The following is a 27,769-nucleotide window of genomic DNA, read 5'->3' as shown; positions in this document are numbered from 1 at the left end:
AGCAGAATTTCATCTCTTTGTTTGACGACAAACAAATTCAATAATATTTCACTTTCAGGAGACAATCGACATATACACTTCTTCGTAAATGTAATTTACTTAACGCGTTGTTCATCAAGAAATACATGAGCGCTCGTGTCTAAATTCTTTCCACGAAACTAAGACAAAAGCAAAACCATGTGACTCTTAAACTTGTAATGTAAGAGTTCCTCCCTGAACTCTTTCACTTCAGAGCAATGTAAATGAACAAACGAGAAAACACGGATGAAAGTAATTAATGCGGATTTTCGTTCAAAAACACCAGTATTCTCACCAGCTCAGGATCTAGCCTACCGCATTTTTTATCAGCTGTGACACCCGACGTGGCCTTTCTGACATTACTGTCGATGGGGGTGTGAATCAGGAACAGTTTCGTCAAATCGGGATATTTTTGGTTGTCCTTCCAGTACTTGAAGATGTCCGCAGAAGGTGGAGGCAGCGGTTCTGACAAGTAGGCAGTGATTTCGTTAATTTTGAAAAAATACAGATTGAGATTGATACAGATTCTAAAAATACGGATGTCATTGCAAAGTACAAAAACAAAAGAAAATGTTGAATGAGGCCTTCAGACCACGTCTAGTCACCAGGTATAATAATCACTCCCTTTTTACAATTGTGGGATTTGTAAACATGGATGCAATGATCCCCAGGATGTCGCATAGGGGATCATCCATGCTATAACAAATTGCCATACAGTATGTGTGTCCCCACGGAATATTCTAGTGGGAGAAAAAAACAAATCTGCTCGTTTTGTCCCATATTATTTATTTATTTACAATACCCCAAAGGCTCTTGCGAGCATTGCATGGGAGAGTGGGGTTGTGCAGATATTAGGTATAACAATAAATGCACTTGACAAATAACGGTGCGAAAAGAAAGGAATCAATTGATTATTAGTGAATGGTTAAATGTTAGATGATATCTTCCTATGAAATGTGGTGTGATCAGTGAGCTCCGCAATATTCGAGGGAAGATCATTCCAGTTAATAATAGTATATTAAGCGTTTGTCAGAATATGGCCTTTGTGTTGGAACGTGTCTCCTCTCTGCTATGATACAGTTGACGTTGAGCCCTCGTACTTAATTGACAGCTAAACTCGTCAACTGATGTCAAATATTCTAGGGAATGTCGCTCGTGTCGATACATATTTAGGTATCCCAATAAATAAAAGGGCGTATTTCGTGTAAACCTATGGACCGAAAGGCTCCTTATGATCTTGCGCAAGTTTTAATGTTAATAAGGGCTATGGCTCGCTTGCTTAACATTGTCATGTGTAGGGCCCGGATAATGGGCAGGCGTTTAGGCCCTCAAAAACACCAAAATAGGCAGTTAGTCTGGTCGCTCTTTTGCTTTGTGGGTGTTTCAGAGTGCTCCTTCCTAGAAGGCTCGCTCGTTTAAACCGTACAAGCTTCAATTTCTCCCAACACGAATGCTAACTAGTGGCCCAAGAACAACGCTATATTGAGTAATATTTTGAGTTATCTGCCCTTGATGATCTTGAAAGGCCAAATCTTTTGATGAAATATGCATCAGCAAGCTCTAGCAAACCAAGATACTGAAGGGAACGAAACGCAAAAAGGAACAAAAGGAGCAAAACGCTGCACTCAGCATTAGCCTGAGAGGTGCACTCGCACTTGCGTCTCTAAAAAAATGTTGGTATGGTATCTAAATATGTTAAGAAAGGCTCCAACCTAACGGTGTCAATAAAAAGGCAGGTAACATCGAAAATGGCGCCTTTAGGCGTTTAAAGGCATTTATAGGCAAAGGCCAAAAAATGCGGTCCCTAGTCATGTGTCATGGACGACGAGGTTGCTTTCGGTTTCGGAATGCAAATTGCGTTTTTTTAACAAAGTCTGTAAGACACCGTTCGTTTTTCTCTAGATCTGGACTCTTGAAATCCCAGGATTTTGGGATCCAAACCCTAATTGTGACAAAGCCAGTGGGGAAAATGCGACAGTACAAATGTGTAATCACGTGGGTCTGTTTTCACCAACCAGGTTACCTTGGTTATCGGTGCATACAACAGCTGAGTCATACCGGGCCGATGGTCAGTGTCAAGTCCAACAGATATTACTGTCCTATGAGTAATACATTAATACTGATAATACACATTTTTGAGTGGTATAATACTAACGCAAAAAGTATTACAGCTATTCTCGTTCTTTTCCTTATTTCTCCAAAGTGCAAATTTTCACTTCCATCGTTATTGCGGAGAGCTATTTAATAATAAATAATCGTGCCTTATATTCCTGTACGCTTGATCTACTGTTCCAATGGACCTTTTTTCACAATGGCCTATGCGCGTGCGTATGACCTTGAGGCGCCGGAGAGGATTATCTCCGTCTTCGCTAGATGGCGCAGTATGGGGACGACAGAAGTGGGGGACTATCCGCGTGGATTTGTTTTGACGCGCGCCGAGCATGGTTCGTTGGAGAGCCGCTAGGATACGACGCGTATGTGAATAAGTACCTAAGGTGTCTACGAAGGGCGGCATCGTACAAAAAGGTAACCAAGTGGGAGCTCATTTGAAGAGGCGTAACACAAAGTCTCATGGTGACCATACATGACGATTGGCGCCAGTATTTTCTCCTCCATCGATGCTCACCAAAGATTTCATTACGTTTGTCGCGTAATTTTAGTGGAATAGACCTCTACTCGAGAAACGTCATCGTCACAAATCGGAGGGCTGGGCCTCCTATTGAAAGAAATGGAGGGCTCACCATCGTAATCGGCCTTCGTGTTCCCTCCACTCTTTTCACGGAAAAAAATAATACAAATAAAATCAAAGTCCAATGCCCTGAGTCGCACGAAAGACCTGCGACCGCGCTAGTGACTTTGCATAGTAGTAGCGGGTCCGTTTCCGTTTCCAGTCTGTAGGGGAACATATCCATTTTTTACGTTAGACATTCATTCATCCATCAATTAATGAATCAACGAAAAAGTTTTACTCAGTAATAATCTATTCATTTTATTATTAGTGGTATCGCACACACCTTCATTTGTAAATGTAAAGTGTAGAGTCACTAAATAGGGGTACAGAGTATTCCGTCCGCGATTGGACCGATTGTGTCACGTGGTTTCTCCTTTCAAGAACTCGCCGTCCATGTTGAGTCTCCTCCATGCATGGCTCCGCCGGAGAAGGGGGCGTCCCGTTGCTAGGCGACGCGGCTCACAGTGTCGCTACTCTGCTCCCTCATTCATTTCTTGCAGACACGCCCACTTGTCCCATTTCGCCTAACGCCTATCACCCCTCACTCCGCTTTAATCTGATAATCCGGATTAGGCGAAATGGGATATAAGCAGTTCCAGTGAGCTGAAAATTGAGGTAAGGTATTACAGGTATTTTGAGTACTGAGTAGTAAATACCGAAAAAGGTATTTTAAATACGTTTAAAATACTTGTCGCAAAAAGTATTGTAAGTAGAGTACCAAAATATCGGAAAAAGTACTTAAAATACTGTATTTTTGAGTACGTACAAGTATGTTTTGCACTAAAACTGTCGGTTGGTCAAGTTCTCACCGTTACGTGGGAGCACACCCACTGATTACGTCGGATACCAGATATTCCCAAGCAGCTGCAGAGGCAATGGCATAAATCTGTTCCATTGGTGTCAGCATGATACACGCAACTGGTGTCATGGTTACTTCTGGGAAAATAAATAAAGTGAAGCTCACTCCTGGAGGGTGTAAGTTCTACTCCAAAGAGGACAAGCCGTTTTTCCCCCCTCAGAGGGTACCCTGTATCTTATCGCTCGTTATAAAAATGGTCACGTTGAGTTTCGTTTTTAGCAGCCAGGGTGGGGCTGAGCACCGCATCCCACCGAAACATCGATAACATATTATACTTTGACCGAAATTCTCGAGCATTCCCGAAGCCAGTAAAACCTTCAATAATAATTTTTAAAAAAGGAATAAAAGTAGAAGAGAGAGAGAGAGAGCAGCGTGACATCAGCCCCATCGCATCATCGTTTTTTTATGTGTGTGTCATGTGGAACATGCTATAACGTACACTTCTATACGCACTATAGAACCCCCTTAATCGGTCCCAAACTACGAGGGAAAGTGTTCTTATTGTGCAGATACGGCACTATATCGAGAGAGAAAAACTATGCGTTTGCACGAAAATTGGTAGTCTAATTATTACGCATTTGCTAATATGCATACGCAAAGCCACGATTTAAAACGCAGCACACTGAAGCTACCCGACTAGAAATAAGTGGCTCTGTGAATACCCGACGCAGAAAAACACGATATATACTGGCACATGCCGACATGCCTCCGTCAACCATGGCATCCCGGCATGGCGTTGCCTGAACCCAGTGCCAGTGCAAGTAGAGAGCTATAGCTCTGAGCGTGGCCGACTACCGGCGAGCAGTTCCATCATCGCCACAACTGGCCACATACGTAGCGGAAGACGGAAACGTGCTAGCCGTACAAGCAGTAGCGCAGCGTTGTGACGATGATGTCGAATGATGGGTTATGATGTGGGAAAGGACGGACATGATGTGCCGACCTAAATGCTTGCAAGGCCTAAATGAGCCGAAACTCTGTTTGAACCTTGGTCTGTGTTCATGGGTGTTCCATTCAACGTTCTGTCAGGTATATAAACTGGCTAGCGGCGCAGTTATTGCTGCCCGTCATGTACAGGGGAGACGCAAGGAGGCCATTTTTTTTCCATATTGCATTCGACGCAGTTGACCCGCAAAAACGAGCGTCCAACGGACAATTAGGCTAGCCAGCTTTTGACGTCACAGACGGCCTTTTAAACGTACTGTAAAGCAGCAGAGGCCGAATTTCATTTAGCGTGGCTATTCGATAGTCCAGGCCATCGGTAGAAAAACGGCGCAAATTTCATTCCAATCGGTGGTGCAATTAATTAGAAAATCAAAATTAAATATTACGGGCAACACTATTATATTCGGAAGGGATCCGTACTCTCAGCCGCGTACGGCGGGAACCACGTTGCATGCGTATAACACTGGGCCCGACATCCGAACACCGCTGTGTTTCTTTTTGATTTTATTTCGCAAAAAAACACACACTAAACTCCTATCGAAATATGACACGAAATAATATAGCCACCAAAAGAACAAAACGCGACAAAATAGTGCTGAATGCGTAATACATATTCGACAGTGTTGCCCGCTGCACAGGGAGTTGTTCGACACCAGGCGTCGCGCCGCTGCACTACGCCGGATTTTTCGTGATAAATTAAAAATATTTAGAGAGCGTTGTCGGTCGTATGGTTCCGCATATAGGATTTACAAGCAACAAAGTCTCAAGCCACATCGCCAGCATATCCTGCTTGTCTACTGCTTTACAGTACCTTTAATATCTCCTTTATTGTGGATTAGCGGCTAGGAATGCGTCCATTGCTTGCGGGGATAAAAGCTCTTCATGGAAGATGTGCGCTTCTAAAACAGCCCATCTGTACACAAAGCGTGGGTCGAACGCTATTGCCATTGCCGGTCGGGATGCTCAGGAAGTCCGAGAGAGGAGAACAAGTGTGGAGATAAGGAGTTCCTGCACTGTCGGTGATGATAACTGAGTTGATAATGTACACAGACAACTTTTCTGCTCTTCTCGCCTTATAAAATAGACAAAGCCCGCACTCCAAATAGAGTATGCTACCACTGGGACCTTTTTCACATACTCGTCCTATCCTAGCGACTATCCAACGAACCATACTCGGCGCTCTTCAAAACAAATTCACCTGGATAGCAGAAAGGACCAAAGCCGGTCCGGAGTTGCGGGGCCGACAAGCTCGCGCCATTCGCGCGGTCCCCTCACTGGTTCCCACTTCTGTCGTCCCCATAGTGCGCCATCTAGTGAAGACGGATATAATCCTTTCCGGCGCCTCAAGGTCATACGCATGCGCATAGGCCACTGTGAAAAAGGTCCTACTATGTAGCTTGCAAGGCCCGTTCCCATCGGTCCTTCAAGTGCACTTATCGTCACTGAGTATAGTGGAAGCCAAAAGGGATTTTTCCTTCCTTCGTGCGAGATCCCCGTGTCGCTAGCAAATATTTCTTGGCAAAATTACGACCCATTCTTGCCTGTATTCAGTCTTGTAATCGAGAGAAATTTATTTCCTACTCACTGAGCGTCCATTGGATAGCGACCCAAGTTTCTATCGTTATTTCAAGACGTGGCTTTCCCCCGTTGTGTATGTTGTCTCGTGTGTAGACCCAAGAGTGGACTCGATTCCAGTAAACGTCAACCACTGAGGCTGGTCGCGGGTGAGGCATTGTGGAAGGATTTTCTTTTCATTTGGGAGGCGATGTATTTCTCGGAGCGGGATGAAATCCTTTGAGACATTCCGGAGAGTAATTCCATAATTGAATTGAGGGAATTGTAGTCGTCCTTCTCATGGATTCGTTTCACCCATCGTTGGTTGTTGAGTTTTCGTCGACCAGCTTGGACCATTCCTAAGGAATCTCGAGATTAACCGGCGTCCTAAAAAAGGACAACAAAACATCCTTTTGACGCCTCAATGAAAGGACAGAAATATAGAGGAAAAAGAGACGCAAAAATATTCGTAAGACATCACTTAATTGCATTCCATGCAACGGGGCAAGGAGACGCCTGCGGGGGAAGTAGTCTTTTTTTATTAGTGAAATATTTTAACGACCGTGATTACGCTCACTGAAAAATCCCTGCCCTGCTGGTATGGCATCGGGTATGGCACGCCCAGGTATATGTGGCCTATATTTAGGCTATGAGGGCCCAGCGCTTGTCACTCCTTGCAAGATGGGTCCAGGAAATACTTTATTTTAATTATACGAATTGCGTCCGCAATTCGGTAATAGACGATTTGAGAACATTCCAATGCTCCACGCGTTGCATCCTGGGAGATTACTGGAATGAACGGTTTCTTTTTCACTCACCTCGATTCCTCGTGGAAGAACCGAAACGTACCCCGTTGTTATCAGCAATCCCATAGTTCAAAACGGCGCTCTCTGAAAAAATGTTCTCTCAGATTTCCTAATGTTGAAATGCACCTGACTGAGATGAAGGTGAGACGAAGAATTTGTACGGTGCATTATATGATCTCACTGGCGGGGCGAAACACAGAGAATATATGTTGGTAAATCAAACTCGTCAAGAATCCGTCCGGCCAATTTTTGGGACTGAAAAATGCGGTGTCGTCTCCCAGAGAATTGCTCCACTATTTTCGACAAATTTTAGCTGGAGATGAGAATGGTATAAATTATTCCCCGTTTTTGCGTAAAATAAATGAGAGCGCTCGTTTCCCGAGATTGCGGCGTCGAACACGGGAAGCGTGGTAGTGGTTCTGCTTCAGACACCATGGAGACCCACGAGAATGTCAAGACCCAGCTCATCGTACACAAACGTGCGTGGAGGCAAACCTCGCTTACCCGGCCCCTATACGAACAAGTCACTCAGTTGCTCGGTGTGCGATCGCTTGTGGTTCAAATGGCGCTCTCACAACCGTCACTAAGCCCTTTTTAGGACATGACGCCATTTTCTATACCCAAGGGGCTCAGTCGGTAACGTCCAAGGACGGCAGCAATGTGGGAGAGGTAAACGTTGCTTCCAATACCGTCAGAGATTTCCGGCGCACGTCAAAAGAACCCCAGGTGATCGAAATTATCCTGTGGCACGTGCAACATGTCGCCACACTAGACAGACAAACCTTACGTGTACAGCTTGCGCCAAAAGTCCACGGAACACGCGAACGGCGTTTTTCTCCGCGCCGCGCCACCCTAGCGGCGGCCGGAAGTTGGCGGGAGCGGACAGGTCCATTCATTTTGAGGGGGCGCAGGGCATAATACAGGCAACGACACACCGTGGCGTTTGCAGCAATTACCCCACAAGGGCATGCCCGTGGAGCGTTTCACCAGGCAAATTCCAATCGCAGTTCACAGCTGGAAGATAACAGGAATGACACAGTGCGACAACAGTTGGCTTCTGCAGTTTCTTTTCTCTTTTTCGTTCTCGTCTTTCTTTTATTTTGTCCGGGGATGACGGGCGCTGGGCAAATAAAAGCGTACGATATTGACGTTGAAACAAGAGAGGGAAGAAAGACCCAAATGACACTTCATTAATATTTTATTAGTATCGCCTGAAACGCCGTTCGCGGAGATCACAGCGGACATGCAGTCTGGCAGCGATTGATAGAGGAGGTGTAGTTACTACGTCTTCCTCGAGGAACGTCCATTCCATGTTTATCGCCTCCCATAAGGCGTCCTTGGACCGAATTGGCACCCGCTTTTTGCTCATTCCGAATTTCATCATACCCCATATATTTTAAATCACGTTCAGATCCGGGCTGCACGCTGGCCACTCAAGCTGCACGATACCAAGATCGTCTAGTCTGCGCTGGACAGTGGACGACATGTGAACCGGGCTTCTGTCTTGCTGCAGAATAAAGCAACCGTCAACTGTCAGTATGATGCTTGGTGTCCCCCTCACCTAATCATCACTGCAACTGTATAAAAAGACAAAGCCTTCTTCGCCTCAGCACTAGTTCAAGATGACCGGCGACAGGATTATAGTCTGGAGCGGAGGCGACAGAACGCGTCCATGTCGCTTGCAGGGCATTTTCATCGAACGATTACTCGAGAGGTGGGATGTCTTCGGTGAACCGTATCATTCAACGCTTCCGTGATGAAGGGCAACTTGAAGATGCACTAAAGTCTGGACGGCCGCGAGCAACGACGACGGACGAGGACGGGGCAATAATTGCTGCAAACGTGATCGACCCGTTTCTGAGGGCTGTCGATCTAAAGAAGGAGCTGAGCCTGCAAGAGTCGAGTGCAACCATCCGACGAAGATTAGCGTGCCTCGGGGGTCTCCGTGCCGGAGTCGCGGTTCAGAAACCGGAGCACTGAGAGGCAAGACTGGCCTTACGCTACGCGGAGTGTGCATGACCCCGCACAGTGTTTACTGATGAGGCAACGTTTAGTACAAAGTGGTCCCAGAGGAGATGGTCTGGGTAATACCTTGAGAGTGCTTCGAGACGGCCTTTTTCCTTTTCAGGTATCTTCCCCAGTACGTTCACAGCGTGGTACTCCGGAGTACGGCACTCCGTGAGCGTGCGTTCGGCTTGGGGCCTCTTGTCCGCCTAGACGGCCGCTTCAACGGAGCAGCATACGTTAGAGTCATCGAAGATCATCTGCTCCTATATGTCCTTGACGGTCCTTTCCCTGACGGTTGCTTTCTTCTGCAGCGAGACAGAACCCCCGTTTACATGTCGTCCACTGTCCAGCGCATACTAGACGATCTTGGTATCATATGCAGCATGAGTGGCCCGCGTGCAGCCCGGATCTGAACGTGATTTAAAATATATGGGGTATGATGAAATTCGTAACGAGCAAAAAGCGGGTGCCAATTCGGTCCAAGGACGGCTTATGGGAGGCGATAAACATGGAATGGACGTTCCTCGAGGAAGACGTAGTAAATACACCTCGTGGGCCGGCTCTATCAATCGCTGCCAGACTGCATGTCCGCTGTGATCTCCGCGAACGGCGTTTCAGGCGATACTAATAAAATATTAATGAAGTGTCATTTGGGTCTTTGTTCCCTCTCTTGTTTCTACGTCAATATCGTACGCTTTTATTTGCCCAGCGCCCGTCATCCCCGGACAAAATAAAAGAAAGACGAGAACGAAAAAGAGAAGAGAAACTGCAGAAGCCAACTGTTGTCGCTCTGTGTCATTCCTGTTAACTTCCAGCTGCGAACTGCGATAGGAATTTGCCTGGTGAAACGTTCCACGGGCATGCCTTTCGGATCTAATGTCTGGAATTCATTGCCGTCTCATATACGATCCCTAATATCTTTTCCCCATTTGAAGTATCAGTTACGCAGTTTCTTACACTCCCAGCATAATACCCCATCACCACTATACATGTAACCATGTGATGAATTATAAGATAACATACCATGTTTTGGTTAAAATAGTTTTTCTCAACTTTATAAGGCTGTGTGCTCGCGAGGCTTCTCAATAACTTAACAGTCTGTTTATTGTCGGGTAACTCCCCGTGTGTTCTTTAGTACCTTATCAGTGTATTAGTTATCGGGTAACTCCCCATGTACTTTTTTTTTTATCTTATATCGATTTACCAATATCTTAATCACAACTAAACTGTATCTATTAGCTGTTAATTCTTGAACTGTGCTACAGGGCTTGCCCTCACAGTCCCGCTTTCTGTACATTTTGCAATATTGACTAAATAAAGATAAGATTACGGGTAATTGCTGCTTACGCCACGGTGGGTCGTTGCCTGTGTTATGCCCTGCGCCCCCTCAAAATGAATGGACTTGTCCGCTCCCGTCAACTTCCGGTCGCCGCTAGGGTGGCGCGTCGCGGAGAAAAACGCCGTTCGCGTGTTCCGTGGACTTTTGGCGCAAGCTGCATGTATGTCGTTTCTTTTACACGTAGGCGCAGGTGGCGCAGACAATGTCGCCGGGGCGGGGATAATCCTCCCTATTTATGTTTCCTTTTCGTCGTTGTCGTTTCTTGGAGTGGAGGATTTCGCCTTCAGGCGAATATGTCCACTTTCTTCCAGCTCAAATCTGTGCGAAAACTGTTGTCATCCTGAGACCCCGGGTGAAAAACGTCTGCAGTTGTAAATGGTTTATGAAACTACTCCCACTTGCAAACCATCTAAGTACAAAGAGGTTCAAAATGATTTCGAGTAGAAACTGTTTCGTAAACAACTTGTAATTGCAAACATTTTTCACCTACGTCACTAGGTATCGCCTCGCACATGTGCCGATAAAACACAACTCATCATCATAACCACCATGTATGCTTCCCCCTTGATTTCGAACTGGCACGATGGTCTTCGAGGCCGAGCACAGGAGTGACACCAACCCGCCATTGTTGTAACTACCCTCAAGCGGGTGCTTTTGGCAAAACTGCCATCTTGTCCTGGTCGCACGTCATAGAAAACGTCATTTTGAGGTCATGCGACTTTGTTTGCCTGTCGTTTTGCCGCTTACCGACATATGTTCGCCGTCATAACACCGAGAGATGACCGTATTTTGCTAGCGTAAAGTATGCGGTGCTTCTTCCGCGACATGGTAGCCCATTTCACCTTAGTTTAAATGCATCCCATCGGCTCGGTAAGTCTTAACGCGCGGTCGTCATCACATCTTTGGAAGTTGTCAACATTACGAGGCTTTATGTGTAAAACTGCGCGTTTTACTGCGAGATTATCGGATAAAAATAATTACCGTGATCGAAAAACATCCAAAACGTTGTGCAGAAACAACAACCGCATTGTTTACAAACAGTTTGGGCGCCGCCATCTCTACGGTCACGTGCGACCAGGACCTGTCCAGGATGCATTGCGTTCGCCCAGCACGCTTCCGTCTGCAGAGCAATACATTGGACGCCGCCCCTGTGAGGCCGAGTCACGAGGCGGTGGCGCCCCCTCAAATCAAATATAGAATTACGACAGGAAAGGGAAGGGAGGCCACCGCACCGTAACACCGGCGAGCCGCCATCTTAGAAGGGGCAGACAAAAACAAAAAAAAAGCGAATCAATAAACACCTGCTGACTATGGTAACTTTAGAACGTGTGCTTTTACGCCAACATGCAAAATAATTACTTAAATAAGGCGCCCCATTTAAATGAACCGTGAAATGCAGCTAGAAATCGCTGCATAGAACTCTCATAACCGCCTCGCAAGCGCCTGCCAAATATTTGGGGCTCGACGTACGTCAGACGAAGTGATTTTTTCTAGGCTTCCCCGCAAGACTCAGCTGCAAGACAGGAAAGTGCTTTACCCGCTCACAGTATGAGGGATCGCCACCCCGGAAGTTGTGGTACATATATAACCACCTTGGGTTTCACGCAGAAATTATCGTGTCATTGACATTGTATTGGTCCAGTGGTTGTCTGATGTAGGCCTAAAGGCTGTCTTTAGGAAAATGTGCCGTCTGGAAGGACGGAAATAACTGTTATATTTGGAACGTCCCTCCCTTTGTCGACCTGGCATCGTGCCGGGTATTTTATTCGTATCCTTTTAGATGAGATCTTGCCTAGTCTCTGTATGTGCTTCGTTGGGTGTTTAATAGGGACGACAAACTATATTGTATAAGTAGCAATTTTCTTGGCCAAGTTCCGCGGACAGAAAAATACGCAAAGATAATCCAAGAAATTTTACCCAGGACGCTGAGGCACGCTGTTTCTTACGCTGCCTTGAATGCCAATCGTACCTGCCCCATGCGATGACAGGAATGACGGGAGACATGGCAATTCGGCTATGATCCCGACACCAGCCGAGTAAATCTCAGCTCTCTCAGTCAGAAGGGCTTCCTGAATTTTCACTATGGAGGGCCCCTAAGTGCAGGGTGAACGCACCGCAGTACCGCCTCATCCTGGCTCCTCACAAATGCGCCAACTATTGAGCCCGCGAATTTAACCACTTATACAGTATATGGGTTTCCTGGCGTATGTTGCTTCCAATATGGTGACGAAGTGATGGGAAGAATGCTTTACCAATGTGACAGGTGGATAGGGAAAACCCCTTGTCAAGTTTCGAAGCCAGACACGGTGTCTCTGCAATGTGCATGCTGACCGTTGATCAAGTCCATCGTTCCGTAGACGGCTTGCGAAGAGGGTTCATATGTCAGCATTACCTGGACTGCACCGCGAGAAACGTGCTACTTATGGTCTCTTACACTCGTACCTTACATGGAAGATATTATGTATGTTCAAATATCCCAGAGAGACTTTGCTAGTAGCGTTGGGGTCCGACTGTTTTTCACCTCCCGAAATCTTGAGAAAATCCCGGGACCAGAATGTAATACGGCAAACCTGTTTCAGGCGCGATGCCAGAATAATTACCAATTTGTTGTGTAGTTCCTAGCGTTGGTTTGAATTCGTGCTTGGTCCTAAGCTTGAAATCTTAAGCACCGCCTGATAATATATTTCGCATATTCTTCACGCTCCAACTCGTGGCAGCATTCCAAGCGCGCCAAGCCTCTCGGCCATTGGACTTGCGACGAGGTGTCTGGGCGGGTAGTTACAACAATGGCGGGTTTGTGTCACCCGCAGGGGCTCTGGCAGGGATGACGCAAACCCGCCTTTGTTGTAACTACCCTCAAGCGGGTGCTTTTTGCAAAACTGCCATCTTATTCTGGTCGCACGTCATAGAAAACGTCCTTTTGAGGTCATGTGACTTTGTTTACATGTCGTTTTGCCGCTTACCGATATATTTCCGTCGTCGTAAAGCCAAGAGATTGACGTATTTTGCCAGCCTAAACTATGCGGTGCTTCTTCCGCAACATGGTAGCCCATTTAAAGGAGTACAGAGGGCCTTCCAAAAAAATTAAGATTAAGACGTCCGATGAAGGTGTGTGTGTGTCATTTTACCGAATGGCGCTAAAGGTTTTGATGTGTGCAATTTGTTTTCCAGAAAAAAACTCACGTAAACATGGGTCCGCGAATTTACCGCGGGTATTACGAGGAGGAGGAGGTATGATGCCACGTCACCGATGACGTTATAAGGAGAACTCGTTCTGGTTCGCCGGTCAATTCGCCGGTCAGCGCCTTGTCCCTTTGCCGCCGTAAACCAGTTTTGCCAGTTCTCCCGGAGAATTGGGGATAGAAGGAGCGGCTGAAATCATTACCGAGCCAGGAGAAAGGCTTTTTCAGAACCCCGAACAGCCGAGTAGCAGACGACAAAGGAGTAGCAGACATTTCTCTAGACCAATCAGCGAGCGTTCTCCTTATAGCGTCAGCGCGAGGTTCCAGGCTAATCACAGACTGGCTTCACCGCCGTTGCGCACGGTCGCTTTCTGCGGCGTACTTTAAAATTCAATTTGTGCGATAATAATGACTCTGTGGTGTGAAGTACTTCGCATGGTGCATCTTACCGGCCTACTTAAGTCTTATGGGAAGAAAACAGGGTGTTAAAAATGACTTCTGTGCTACTTTAACACTCGGTCGTCATCACATCTTTGAAAGTCGTCAACAGTACGAGGCCTTATGTGCAAAACTGCGCGGATTACCGCGAGATTATCGGATAAAAATAATTACAGTGATCGAAAGACGTCCAAAACGTCGCGCAGAAACTACAACCGCATTGTTTACAAACGGTTTGGGCGCCGATCACGGGCGCCGCCATCTTTAAGGTGACGTGTGCCTTGCGTTTCCTGTGACGTGAGAGGATTTGTCATTGCGATCGCCCAGCACGCTTTCGTCTACGGAGCAATACTTTGGATGCCGCTCCTGTGGGAGTAAGAATAAGGAGCGGTGTACACGATTTGAGCAATTTTGTTCAACATGTGCCAGAAGCACAGTGGAGGAATGTAATTTGAATTACTCTTTACCGTTTTGTTGCCAGAGGCACAACCACTGGTACAGCTCGTATCAAAGTTAACTTGAACGTCATTCCTGCCTGAGGGCCCTGGTGGTGCTCAGTAGAAATAATGGTGGAGGGTGTTTTGGTAATCTATTTACTGTTAGGGGGTTACCCTCGCTATGAAGGCGATGTTTTCTGCTAGGCACTGCCAGTGTGGCTCTCTTCCTGGTTCGCAGGTTGCAGCAGTGTTCATGTTACTTTATCACTAGCCGTACATGGCACTTTAGAGGAGCGGTGTACACGATTTGAGCAATTTTGTTCAACATGTGCCAGAAGCACAGTGGAGGAATGTAATTTGAATTACTCTTTACCGTTTTGTTGCCAGTGGCACAACCACTGGTACAGCTTGTATCAAAGTTAACTTGAATGTCATTCCTGCCTGAGGGCCCTGGTGGTGCTCAGTAGAAATAATGGTGGAGGGTGTTTTGGTAATCTATTTACTGTTAGGGGGTTACCCTCGCTATGAAGGCGATGTTTTCTGCTAGGCACTGCCAGTGTGGCTCTCTTCCTGGTTCGCAGGTTGCAGCAGTGTTCATGTTACTTTATCACTAGCCGTACATGGCACTTTAGAGGAGCGGTGTACACGATTTGAGCAATTTTGTTCAACATGTGCCAGAAGCACAGTGGAGGAATGTAATTTGAATTACTCTTTACCGTTTTGTTGCCAGAGGCACAACCACTGGTACAGCTTGTATCAAAGTTAACTTGAATGTCATTCCTGCCTGAGGGCCCTGGTGGTGCTCAGTAGAAATAATGGTGGAGGGTGTTTTGGTAATCTATTTACTGTTAGGGGGTTACCCTCGCTATGAAGGCGATGTTTTCTGCTAGGCACTGCCAGTGTGGCTCTCTTCCTGGTTCGCAGGTTGCAGCAGTGTTCATGTTACTTTATCACTAGCCGTACATGGCACTTTAGAGGAGCGGTGTACACGATTTGAGCAATTTTGTTCAACATGTGCCAGAAGCACAGTGGAGGAATGTAATTTGAATTACTCTTTACCGTTTTGTTGCCAGTGGCACAACCACTGGTACAGCTTGTATCAAAGTTAACTTGAATGTCATTCCTGCCTGAGGGCCCTGGTGGTGCTCAGTAGAAATAATGGTGGAGGGTGTTTTGGTAATCTATTTACTGTTAGGGGGTTACCCTCGCTATGAAGGCGATGTTTTCTGCTAGGCACTGCCAGTGTGGCTCTCTTCCTGGTTCGCAGGTTGCAGCAGTGTTCATGTTACTTTATCACTAGCCGTACATGGCACTTTAGAGGAGCGGTGTACACGATTTGAGCAATTTTGTTCAACATGTGCCAGAAGCACAGTGGAGGAATGTAATTTGAATTACTCTTTACCGTTTTGTTGCCAGAGGCACAACCACTGGTACAGCTTGTATCAAAGTTAACTTGAATGTCATTCCTGCCTGAGGGCCCTGGTGGTGCTCAGTAGAAATAATGGTGGAGGGTGTTTTGGTAATCTATTTACTGTTAGGGGGTTACCCTCGCTATGAAGGCGATGTTTTCTGCTAGGCACTGCCAGTGTGGCTCTCTTCCTGGTTCGCAGGTTGCAGCAGTGTTCATGTTACTTTATCACTAGCCGTACATGGCACTTTAGAGGAGCGGTGTACACGATTTGAGCAATTTTGTTCAACATGTGCCAGAAGCACAGTGGAGGAATGTAATTTGAATTACTCTTTACCGTTTTGTTGCCAGTGGCACAACCACTGGTACAGCTTGTATCAAAGTTAACTTGAATGTCATTCCTGCCTGAGGGCCCTGGTGGTGCTCAGTAGAAATAATGGTGGAGGGTGTTTTGGTAATCTATTTACTGTTAGGGGGTTACCCTCGCTATGAAGGCGATGTTTTCTGCTAGGCACTGCCTGTGTGGCTCTCTTCCTGGTTCGCAGGTTGCAGCAGTGTTCATGTTACTTTATCACTAGCCGTACATGGCACTTTAGAGGAGCGGTGTACACGATTTGAGCAATTTTGTTCAACATGTGCCAGAAGCACAGTGGAGGAATGTAATTTGAATTACTCTTTACCGTTTTGTTGCCAGAGGCACAACCACTGGTACAGCTTGTATCAAAGTTAACTTGAATGTCATTCCTGCCTGAGGGCCCTGGTGGTGCTCAGTAGAAATAATGGTGGAGGGTGTTTTGGTAATCTATTTACTGTTAGGGGGTTACCCTCGCTATGAAGGCGATGTTTTCTGCTAGGCACTGCCAGTGTGGCTCTCTTCCTGGTTCGCAGGTTGCAGCAGTGTTCATGTTACTTTATCACTAGCCGTACATGGCACTTTAGAGGAGCGGTGTACACGATTTGAGCAATTTTGTTCAACATGTGCCAGAAGCACAGTGGAGGAATGTAATTTGAATTACTCTTTACCGTTTTGTTGCCAGAGGCACAACCACTGGTACAGCTTGTATCAAAGTTAACTTGAATGTCATTCCTGCCTGAGGGCCCTGGTGGTGCTCAGTAGAAATAATGGTGGAGGGTGTTTTGGTAATCTATTTACTGTTAGGGGGTTACCCTCGCTATGAAGGCGATGTTTTCTGCTAGGCACTGCCAGTGTGGCTCTCTTCCTGGTTCGCAGGTTGCAGCAGTGTTCATGTTACTTTATCACTAGCCGTACATGGCACTTTAGAGGAGCGGTGTACACGATTTGAGCAATTTTGTTCAACATGTGCCAGAAGCACAGTGGAGGAATGTAATTTGAATTACTCTTTACCGTTTTGTTGCCAGTGGCACAACCACTGGTACAGCTTGTATCAAAGTTAACTTGAATGTCATTCCTGCCTGAGGGCCCTGGTGGTGCTCAGTAGAAATAATGGTGGAGGGTGTTTTGGTAATCTATTTACTGTTAGGGGGTTACCCTCGCTATGAAGGCGATGTTTTCTGCTAGGCACTGCCAGTGTGGCTCTCTTCCTGGTTCGCAGGTTGCAGCAGTGTTCATGTTACTTTATCACTAGCCGTACATGGCACTTTAGAGGAGCGGTGTACACGATTTGAGCAATTTTGTTCAACATGTGCCAGAAGCACAGTGGAGGAATGTAATTTGAATTACTCTTTACCGTTTTGTTGCCAGAGGCACAACCACTGGTACAGCTTGTATCAAAGTTAACTTGAATGTCATTCCTGCCTGAGGGCCCTGGTGGTGCTCAGTAGAAATAATGGTGGAGGGTGTTTTGGTAATCTATTTACTGTTAGGGGGTTACCCTCGCTATGAAGGCGATGTTTTCTGCTAGGCACTGCCAGTGTGGCTCTCTTCCTGGTTCGCAGGTTGCAGCAGTGTTCATGTTACTTTATCACTAGCCGTACATGGCACTTTAGAGGAGCGGTGTACACGATTTGAGCAATTTTGTTCAACATGTGCCAGAAGCACAGTGGAGGAATGTAATTTGAATTACTCTTTACCGTTTTGTTGCCAGTGGCACAACCACTGGTACAGCTTGTATCAAAGTTAACTTGAATGTCATTCCTGCCTGAGGGCCCTGGTGGTGCTCAGTAGAAATAATGGTGGAGGGTGTTTTGGTAATCTATTTACTGTTAGGGGGTTACCCTCGCTATGAAGGCGATGTTTTCTGCTAGGCACTGCCTGTGTGGCTCTCTTCCTGGTTCGCAGGTTGCAGCAGTGTTCATGTTACTTTATCACTAGCCGTACATGGCACTTTAGAGGAGCGGTGTACACGATTTGAGCAATTTTGTTCAACATGTGCCAGAAGCACAGTGGAGGAATGTAATTTGAATTACTCTTTACCGTTTTGTTGCCAGAGGCACAACCACTGGTACAGCTCGTATCAAAGTTAACTTGAATGTCATTCCTGCCTGAGGGCCCTGGTGGTGATCAGTAGAAATAATGTTGGAGGGTGTTTTGGTAATCTATTTACTGTTAGGGGGTTACCCTCGCTATGAAGGCGATGTTTTCTGCTAGGCACTGCCAGTGTGGCTCTCTTCCTGGTTCGCAGGTTGCAGCAGTGTTCATGTTACTTTATCACTAGCCGTACATGGCACTTTAGAGGAGCGGTGTACACGATTTGAGCAATTTTGTTCAACATGTGCCAGAAGCACAGTGGAGGAATGTAATTTGAATTACTCTTTACCGTTTTGTTGCCAGTGGCACAACCACTGGTACAGCTCGTATCAAAGTTAACTTGAACGTCATTCCTGCCTGAGGGCCCTGGTGGTGCTCAGTAGAAATAATGGTGGAGGGTGTTTTGGTAATCTATTTACTGTTAGGGGGTTACCCTCGCTATGAAGGCGATGTTTTCTGCTAGGCACTGCCAGTGTGGCTCTCTTCCTGGTTCGCAGGTTGCAGCAGTGTTCATGTTACTTTATCACTAGCCGTACATGGCACTTTAGAGGAGCGGTGTACACGATTTGAGCAATTTTGTTCAACATGTGCCAGAAGCACAGTGGAGGAATGTAATTTGAATTACTCTTTACCGTTTTGTTGCCAGAGGCACAACCACTGGTACAGCTTGTATCAAAGTTAACTTGAATGTCATTCCTGCCTGAGGGCCCTGGTGGTGCTCAGTAGAAATAATGGTGGAGGGTGTTTTGGTAATCTATTTACTGTTAGGGGGTTACCCTCGCTATGAAGGCGATGTTTTCTGCTAGGCACTGCCAGTGTGGCTCTCTTCCTGGTTCGCAGGTTGCAGCAGTGTTCATGTTACTTTATCACTAGCCGTACATGGCACTTTAGAGGAGCGGTGTACACGATTTGAGCAATTTTGTTCAACATGTGCCAGAAGCACAGTGGAGGAATGTAATTTGAATTACTCTTTACCGTTTTGTTGCCAGAGGCACAACCACTGGTACAGCTTGTATCAAAGTTAACTTGAATGTCATTCCTGCCTGAGGGCCCTGGTGGTGATCAGTAGAAATAATGTTGGAGGGTGTTTTGGTAATCTATTTACTGTTAGGGGGTTACCCTCGCTATGAAGGCGATGTTTTCTGCTAGGCACTGCCAGTGTGGCTCTCTTCCTGGTTCGCAGGTTGCAGCAGTGTTCATGTTACTTTATCACTAGCCGTACATGGCACTTTAGAGGAGCGGTGTACACGATTTGAGCAATTTTGTTCAACATGTGCCAGAAGCACAGTGGAGGAATGTAATTTGAATTACTCTTTACCGTTTTGTTGCCAGTGGCACAACCACTGGTACAGCTCGTATCAAAGTTAACTTGAACGTCATTCCTGCCTGAGGGCCCTGGTGGTGCTCAGTAGAAATAATGGTGGAGGGTGTTTTGGTAATCTATTTACTGTTAGGGGGTTACCCTCGCTATGAAGGCGATGTTTTCTGCTAGGCACTGCCAGTGTGGCTCTCTTCCTGGTTCGCAGGTTGCAGCAGTGTTCATGTTACTTTATCACTAGCCGTACATGGCACTTTAGAGGAGCGGTGTACACGATTTGAGCAATTTTGTTCAACATGTGCCAGAAGCACAGTGGAGGAATGTAATTTGAATTACTCTTTACCGTTTTGTTGCCAGTGGCACAACCCCTGGTACAGCTCGTATCAAAGTTAACTTGAACGTCATTCCTGCCTGAGGGCCCTGGTGGTGCTCAGTAGAAATAACGGCCGAGGGTGTTTTGGTCATCTATTTACAGTTAGGGGGTTACCCTCGCTATGAAGGAAACTCTACGTCGGAAACTTTGGACCACAATTAAGCATCTAAAGTGCTTCACACCAAACCTTTGAAAGCATGGCTATGAAACGCTTCTCCCGACAACATATCCCTAAAACAAATGCGTCCAAGTGGCTCTTCATGAGCAGACAACGGGAAGTGGCACTAACGAGTGAGCAGTGTAATTCTGCACAGCTGTTTCACGCTGTTTAGCAGTGTCAGCACACTCGAGTGTGCCCAAAAGAAGGGTGCCTACTTGACCATTGCAACCATTGGGACTCTACAGGAATTTGCGAGAGTTTGCTTCTGTACACTACTTGGGACATTTGTCGAGAGTATTGTGTTCTGCGGAAAGAGGCTGTATGATGGGGATATTGCGAAAATGTGTGTGATCCCCTTGACATTTTCCAGATTCTTCAGAACCTTGGCAGGGCTGACAAGACGAAAGATGAAGTATTCGAAGTTTATATGTACAACTTCAGCAGGCAACAGGTGATTCCAAGAGGTATGTTACAGACGCTCCAGGGTGTACTAACCACCACTGTTTACAGAATGCGGCGCTCAAGCTACAAAAGGAATTCAAGAACTATGTCATGTGCATCAAAGGTACAGTTATTTCGCGGTGTACTTTGGGTGGAACTTGATGTGTCTGCACTTAGTTTGACATAGTGGGCGATCAAATAAGGGAACGTATTTACTCGCACCCCGCAATATTCACGTGGAATGCACCTCCGGAGCCTCTTGTCGAGAGCGAAACCATTCAATCAATCGACGGAAATAACGCAATCAACGAAGCAGCGTGCTTTTGATGCTCTGTTCCTCGCTAGCCGATGCAAATCGAGCAGCAATAAGGTCTGATTATAGCGTGTGATGCGATTTGCGGTCATGGGCAAGCATCTCGATGCGTACACTGCAGCGTTCAAGCTCCAGATCATCGTAGCAAGCAAGCAGCTGGACAGGAATTTGGCGTTGACGAGAAGTGTGTGCGTTCCTGGATACATCGGAAACAACAGCTCACAGGACCAACCATAACCAAAATGCGTTCCGTGGAAAACGGTGCAAGTTTCCAAGACTCGAAGACACGCAGCTTGTGGACTACGTGAGCACGACGAGGAACAACGATTTTGTGGTGTCAAACGAAATGATTAGCTTTACAGTAATGCATGTGGTGACGATGACAACACGAGTGGAAACGATGGAGATGAAGACGATTATTAAGAGGTACGATTATTACTAAATAAATGTTTCATTCGCGAGTTATTAGCCGCTGTGTTACTCTGGGTAGCATCTGCGGCGATGTTGCAGTTCTGGCAAGCCTGTGTCGTGTAAGAGCCGCACCCCCTCAAAATAAAAATAAAAAAAGCGTGGGCTTTACGCGAGTAAATACGGTAATAAGATGTGCAGGTACACTTTTGCCACATAAATGTCTGTCAGTTGAGTTTTATCCTAAAGAGTATGTTTCCAGGCCTTCAGCTGGCGAGCAAAGCCCTGATGGACACACTCAGCGAGATCTATGAGCAGGAATGGGTAGGCCACGAACAGATCCCCGTAAAAGCGCAGGTACGTCTACTTTGTGGACAAAATTTTTTCCTCCGTCCACGCAAAGGAAACGAATATTGCGGTTTACGCTGATCTTTGGGCTCGCTGGCATATCCATTATGTGGTAGGACACCAAACAGGGAACACTGAGGTGCGACACAAATGAAGCGCCAACTTCCAACGGTATTTATTACATACTATGTAACCGCCAGTTTCATTATCCAAGTACAACTTCTCCTATTCAGACCTACTTTCAGAGCTAACACACTCCACCCTTAGCTTCCTAGTAAGATAAGACACGCTCCATTTGATTGGCAAATCTACCAAAATTTGACGCGAGTTCTTTTGAAGATGTCTTTGCACCTGCATTCCCTGATACAAATTCATTCAGTCGAGTATTCGTGCACCACCCTGTTTGTCCTTCATAGAACTTGTGCGGGGAATTTATTATTTTGGGTATTTGGACAATCCGGAAGGTGCATGAATACTCAACTGAATGGGTACAAGTACAGGACCGAGAGGAGGGAAGATAATTTGTATCAGGGAATGTGGGTGCAAAGGCATCTTTTTTTCCAACCAAATGGGGTGTGTTACCTGCGAAAGTAAGTCCCTATCTGAAGAGGAGAAGGTGTACTTGGATTTAAGCTGGTGGTTGCTTCGTAATAAATATTGTTGAAAGTCAGTGTTCCTCGTGTTCGTTTTTGGTTGGGCGCTCCACCATGTATTGAAGGTTATAGGGCAATGTTCTCACTCTCCTGTGTTCCGATGAAACTCCTTTCGGGAGAGTTCTTTACGAGCCCAGCACTGTCAACTTCAGGCACAAGACAGAACCAGATTTGTCCCCGCAAGAAAGCGAATGATAGTGCAAAATTTAGCATTATGTAAAATTAACTGCCAATGCCATATCTTGGAAACATGAGAGAATATGCTTCGGCAGCACGTAACCTTTTTTTTTTTCCCACATTTTCCTTGTGGGGAAGCGTAAACTCGTTGTTTTATGAGACATGTGTTTCAGAATTCCAGCACCGGCATGGCTGCAAAAAGTGAAGCCATCGTAATGTATTCTGCATAGAGTAATTGACAGCCATGATCATATTGTATGAGGTGTGGCACTGAAGGAAACATACTGTTTGTACTGACAGACGTTAGAACTTCTATGGGAAGACTATCACCGCAAGATCAACGACCAAGTAATGATGCCTCTCAACAGTTACATCACACAGTTTGCGGACGTCAGGGTGAGTGACAAGCAACTTTGTGATCTGAGGGTAACCTACATTAGGGTGGTTAGGGGGTTAGGGTGGCTGAGCGGTTAGCGGTTGAGGTGGTTAGGGTGGCGATGCCGCAGCAACGTTACCGCGAGCAGAAGTTTGCCAGTAGGACAAGTTCTGAGGCCAGAAAAGTAGGATAGCCTCACTAATACTTAATAAATGGTGTTTTTTATTAGGGATCTATATCAAAACGTAGGAGCAGGAACCAAGTTCCCTTTTGATTTTGTCAGGGAATTCGCTCGAAATAATTGGGAAAACCTGGAAAAGTCAGGGAATTTGAAGGCTGCAGTTTGGTAGACACCCTGAATTTGTCTGTTTTCTGCGTGCAGTAGACTTGTCAAGCTGATTACACTCATAGCTACCGGCTAGTATTCCTGCAAATAAACAAATTGGCTAAGGAAAGCCCAGGGGCTCTTTACGTGCGTTAATTGGACCATATATTTGCGCGCGCATGTTTCTTCGCCCTTGATATCAATAAAGACTGTCTGAAGAAAAAGAACTTGCTTTGTTGAGCATGGAGCCGATAGAGTGAACCCTTCTTTGGACATTTTCACATTGACAGGGAAGAATCGCTAAGCGAGGCCGCAAGTTGGTGGACTACGACAAATGTCGGCACAGTGTTGAGAGCCTCAGGAACTCGGCAAAGAAGAAAGACGACTACAAATTGGGCAAAGTGGGTGACGTCTACTTTGACATTGTCTACTACTTGGTGCACTAACATCTAATGATACCATTTCTCTTCTCAAAGGCCAGAGAGGAACTGGAACAGGCGAAACAAATGTACGAAATAATCAACAACGAACTTCACGACGAGCTCCCTGCACTGTACGATAGGTAAGCCAAAACTTTTTTACAAACTAGAATATAACTCACTGAGTGTACATTAGCATGTTTGGCGACATTTTCAAACACATTGAGTTGCTCGAGGAAGGCTCCATTGGGGAGTCACTGACAATTCTGTCGGTTGTCCGGCAAACTGCTAGACGTCTAATATTGTGACCTAGTTTAGCTCCATGGTACAACTACAGATAGAGTCGTCCGAAATATTAAGACAACAAAAATTTACCGCAGTGGAACTTGGTTAACGTGTACCTAGCAGACGCACGGAAAAGTACGTACAAAGCGGTACAGTAATATTCCGTTAATTGGACCCTGACGGGAATGCGAAATTTGATGGAATTATCCGAAGGTCGAACTAGAGAACCATGCAAGAATATGCAGAAAAATGAATGAGGTCAATGTGAATTTTGTGCGATTGTCCGCTGTCGCTCGTGCTTGAAACGTGCATCTGAAAACTTGCCACGTAGAGCGCACACTGCATGCTCTCGGCGAAATCGTCTTCAGTTTCGCTTTTGCCATCTTGTGCACGGCAGGACACGTTGCTCACAATATCGGCGTCCGACACTTCCACGCCGTCGTCGAATCTCGCCGAGTGCACATTGTATGTCGGGCTCTCGTTGCACCGGTAGATTCCGAACGAAAGCCTGGTGAAACAAAAAAACAGAGAGAGAAAATGGGAAAGGAGTCTCTTCCTCCTGACCCTGGACTCTCTAGAACTGCCACGGTCACCAAATGGATTGAGTCTTTTGCGTACGTAAGGGGTAACATGATGGTTCTGCTCAATGCACCAGGCTCTATGTTTTGTGCGCGCGCAGAACCACCAATGCTATCGCTTACGTTTCGTTATCGCAATTGCTTTTATCGATATCAAGTGCCTTTTCACCCTGCTCTATAGACCTTTTGAGAAAAGCCAGCACCACCTGTGGCGCCCGAGGTATCATGGGAAGTTGGAGCGCCAGTTTCCCGTTTGCTGCTGCTGGTGCTTGCGTAGACGCTCTGGTTGCATCTCTCTGTGAAAGCGAGTGCATTTCGTTTTAGAATTTGCCGGTTGTAACGGACGCGGAAGAGGTAGCGAGTGTTCTCAAGAGCAAGCCATGCGCTCTTTCTATGCCTTAAACGCTCAAAGGAGGTCACCGGTACGCGACATTCATTGCTCACAAAGCAAAAGCGTAGCTAAACATCACACGTGATGTGTCAGGAAAAAGCAGATGACAGAGCAGTGTCTCTCAAACATCCCAAGATGCCTTGCACTGCTCACTTGGGGGCGTGGGCGCTTTTCTCGAAAGGTCTATTGCTTGGGGATGAACCAGTTTTACCCTACATGAGAACTTGAAACTTTTTTAGAGATATTGGCTATTTAAATGTTTTATAAGCGTATGACTTTCCTTTTACTGTGGTTTACGCATGAAATTGTGAGATGATTTGGTTTTACTTTGCCACACACATCACTGTTTTGGCGCGCCTTAATTGCTCGTGCATAAAAATTACAATCATCATCATTATCACGATGTACTGAAACTCGCAGTACTGTTCAATCGCCACCTGAGCTTTGAGGAAAACTTTTCTGTTATCTATGCATGGTGCAACGCGGGTGTTTGGTTCGCAGACGCATCGGTCGGACTGCTTTCACGTTCAAATTAGAAACTTACTGGTATTTGACGGTACCTCTGAAGAAAGGGGAGTCGAACAGTATAGAATGCCCCAGCGAGATGTGACTTCTCCGTATAAGCGAATCAGAATGACCTATGTCCTGGAAGATCGTTCCCCCGTACTTGCTGTCCAGATACAGATAACGAATTCCGGATAACCGAGGCAAAATTCAATGGTAGCAGGTTCGTTCTCGGTAATGTAGTCTGGATAAGGAGTTTTCCGGATATCTCGACTCCGGATAAGCGAGACATGACTGTATATCTATGGTGTTTCTTTTGCACAAATAAAACGAGCAGAAAAACGAGGTAAATCACGCAAACACGATGACCTTATTCGTGTGTGCTATTTCATCTGCTTCCTCGCCTTGTGTTTACTTTTGTTTCATTGTTACGTCGTGCAATACTATGCCTGGGTCTTTTTATTCGTTGTATTTGACGAGTGCACGAAAAATGTGAGGCGAGAGAATATTTTTTCTTTGAGTCAAGAGGGTAAGACGTGTTTATCTTCCAGCCGGATACCATTCTTGGTGTCCAACTTGCAAACATTCTTCTCTGCCGAAGGCGTCTTTCACGGCGAAAACTCTAAAGTGTTCACTTTCTTGATGGAGACGATGCAGAAGCTGTCCACAGAGAGCGAAAAGTCTGGCATCAAATTCCCTCCCATCACCCTGGACAACGCGTCACCACGTTCCTACGGCTTGCAAAAGTGAGTTCTTTCTACTTGTAATTTAACGTGTTACAGATGGTAGGACAATGGGCCACGTCAGATCTGTATCATTTAAATGAGGGGAATTGTTGCCAGAGGAAATGCATTACAGCAATCATACAGCTGCTTACAGCAACTTTTCGTTTCCATTTTCCATTTTTAATTGTAAGGCGCAACAAATATTGTGCGTTGTTACTCGCCTAGTCCGTTATGGTGAGGGCTTTGCACACGTACTTTCCTGCCAGTCAAGTTGAAGATGTTGCTACTCCCAACAAGGTGTGACAACCAGGTCACTTTGGAATCCGCCGTGTTTTTGTGCATGAAGAATGGTTTCACCTAGAAGAATTTTATCTGTGCAACCGTTAAAATGGGCCACCTTGTTGCGCACTCGTAAAAGTTTCATTAATGTAATGAAAGAGGTTTTCTGAAACAATTTGGAAACTTGAGATACTCTTTGACAAGCTTTGTAACTGTAGCTGTTTGTGGTATTTTAGTTTTGTTTCTTACTCCATGTATTACAGCCAAGGAAGTATTCCCCACAAATTAGCTCATTTCTATGAGACTTTATCATAATGACACTGTGGGAGGTGTCATTCTATTTTGTTACTCAAGTGACCCTTGGACAAATGTTGATGTTTTATTGTTGTAAGGGCAGAAACCTTTATTATAGTGGAACTGTGATGCATATCTTGGAAGGGAGAGGTCTTCATTGTTTGTCCCTCTTGTGTGACTTGCACCACTCCTTTGTATACCCACTAACTTATCTTTGGGTATAATACATGGCACACCTTTAAGCTCCTCAAACCCCAAATAACGCCCCCGTCAATTGAGCCTTTATTGAAAAGTACCACTTACGAAGATGTTTCTTCTCGTCGACTGTCGAAAACTGGTTCAAATCAGTTACACACGATGGCTTTGCAAAGATAGAAAGATGGCAAGCAGTTTTCGAGCGTCGTAACTGACCAGCAAAGCAGTTACAACAGCTGGATTTCATGCCAATTGAAGCATTCGTCATAAATCATAATTTTTCTTCTTCAAATAAAACGTGGCCTTTTTTGCGCAGGCGATTCGTGAACATTGCCAAAATTTTTGTACTCGTCACAATTTCGACAAATGTTGTCGCTGAATGACGCGAGTCAGAAATGTGCGCAGCGCATCATTAGAACAAGTAAAGATTAGGCTTTTGTTTGGTGCGTGTCTCATTGCACCGCTTCCAATAAATGTGGTAGAAATAAGGAGACAAATAGGACGCAAAATTTGCGTGGCAACATAATTGCGCAATTTTTCTCAAATGTTCCGATATTCAGATAAACAAATATTACGCCGCCTCAGAGCCCGTACGCTCCGCAAGTCCGCGAGGTCAATGCGCATGACGTAACGGTGACGTTTTGAGGACGCTCCTGATTGGCCGGAGGAACCATGTGTGCGCTTCGTAACGGTAAACGAAGGAGCATTCTCTGTGCCTCCAGGAGGGCTAAAACAGCTCTGACGTCTGTGTTAGAGGTTCACTTCTCGTTTGAGATGATCTTGGTTTATCGACGAGAGACAAACGGGAGTTTAATGGTTTGAACTATCCCTGCTCTTCTATAAGTTTGTTCGTGTGAGCACCTTGCAAGCATTTTTCCCATTGTGCTCAGATTACGGTCTCACGGAGTAGACAAATATCTAGGGCAAACTGTCCTCATAGAAATGGAAAATGTTGTCACATGGCAGCTACAGTGCTCTGAGCTACCGTGAACGACGGGTCGAAGACAACCTTGCCTCAGCACACGTACGTACTT

General features: G+C 45.9%; 1 protein-coding gene across 9 annotated transcripts in view; it reads left to right on the top strand.

Moving 5' to 3' along the window:
* The window catches only part of LOC135386389 (amphiphysin-like), a 49,942-nt gene that overhangs the window by 1,462 nt on the left and 20,711 nt on the right, over nucleotides 1-27,769 (top strand). For all 9 annotated transcript variants that reach the window (XM_064616299.1, XM_064616297.1, XM_064616298.1 and 6 more), the window contains exons 2-8: nucleotides 20,395-20,475; nucleotides 20,535-20,589; nucleotides 21,449-21,543; nucleotides 22,665-22,760; nucleotides 23,356-23,466; nucleotides 23,542-23,627; nucleotides 25,794-25,988. In XM_064616299.1, the coding sequence (XP_064472369.1) occupies nucleotides 20,395-20,475; nucleotides 20,535-20,589; nucleotides 21,449-21,543; nucleotides 22,665-22,760; nucleotides 23,356-23,466; nucleotides 23,542-23,627; nucleotides 25,794-25,988 (719 nt within the window). The remainder of the gene's footprint in view (nucleotides 1-20,394; nucleotides 20,476-20,534; nucleotides 20,590-21,448; nucleotides 21,544-22,664; nucleotides 22,761-23,355; nucleotides 23,467-23,541; nucleotides 23,628-25,793; nucleotides 25,989-27,769) is intronic.

This window comes from Ornithodoros turicata, chromosome 2 (genome assembly GCF_037126465.1).
Source record: "Ornithodoros turicata isolate Travis chromosome 2, ASM3712646v1, whole genome shotgun sequence".
NCBI lineage: Eukaryota > Metazoa > Arthropoda > Arachnida > Ixodida > Argasidae > Ornithodoros > Ornithodoros turicata.
This window is presented reverse-complemented; position numbering and strand designations above follow the sequence as displayed.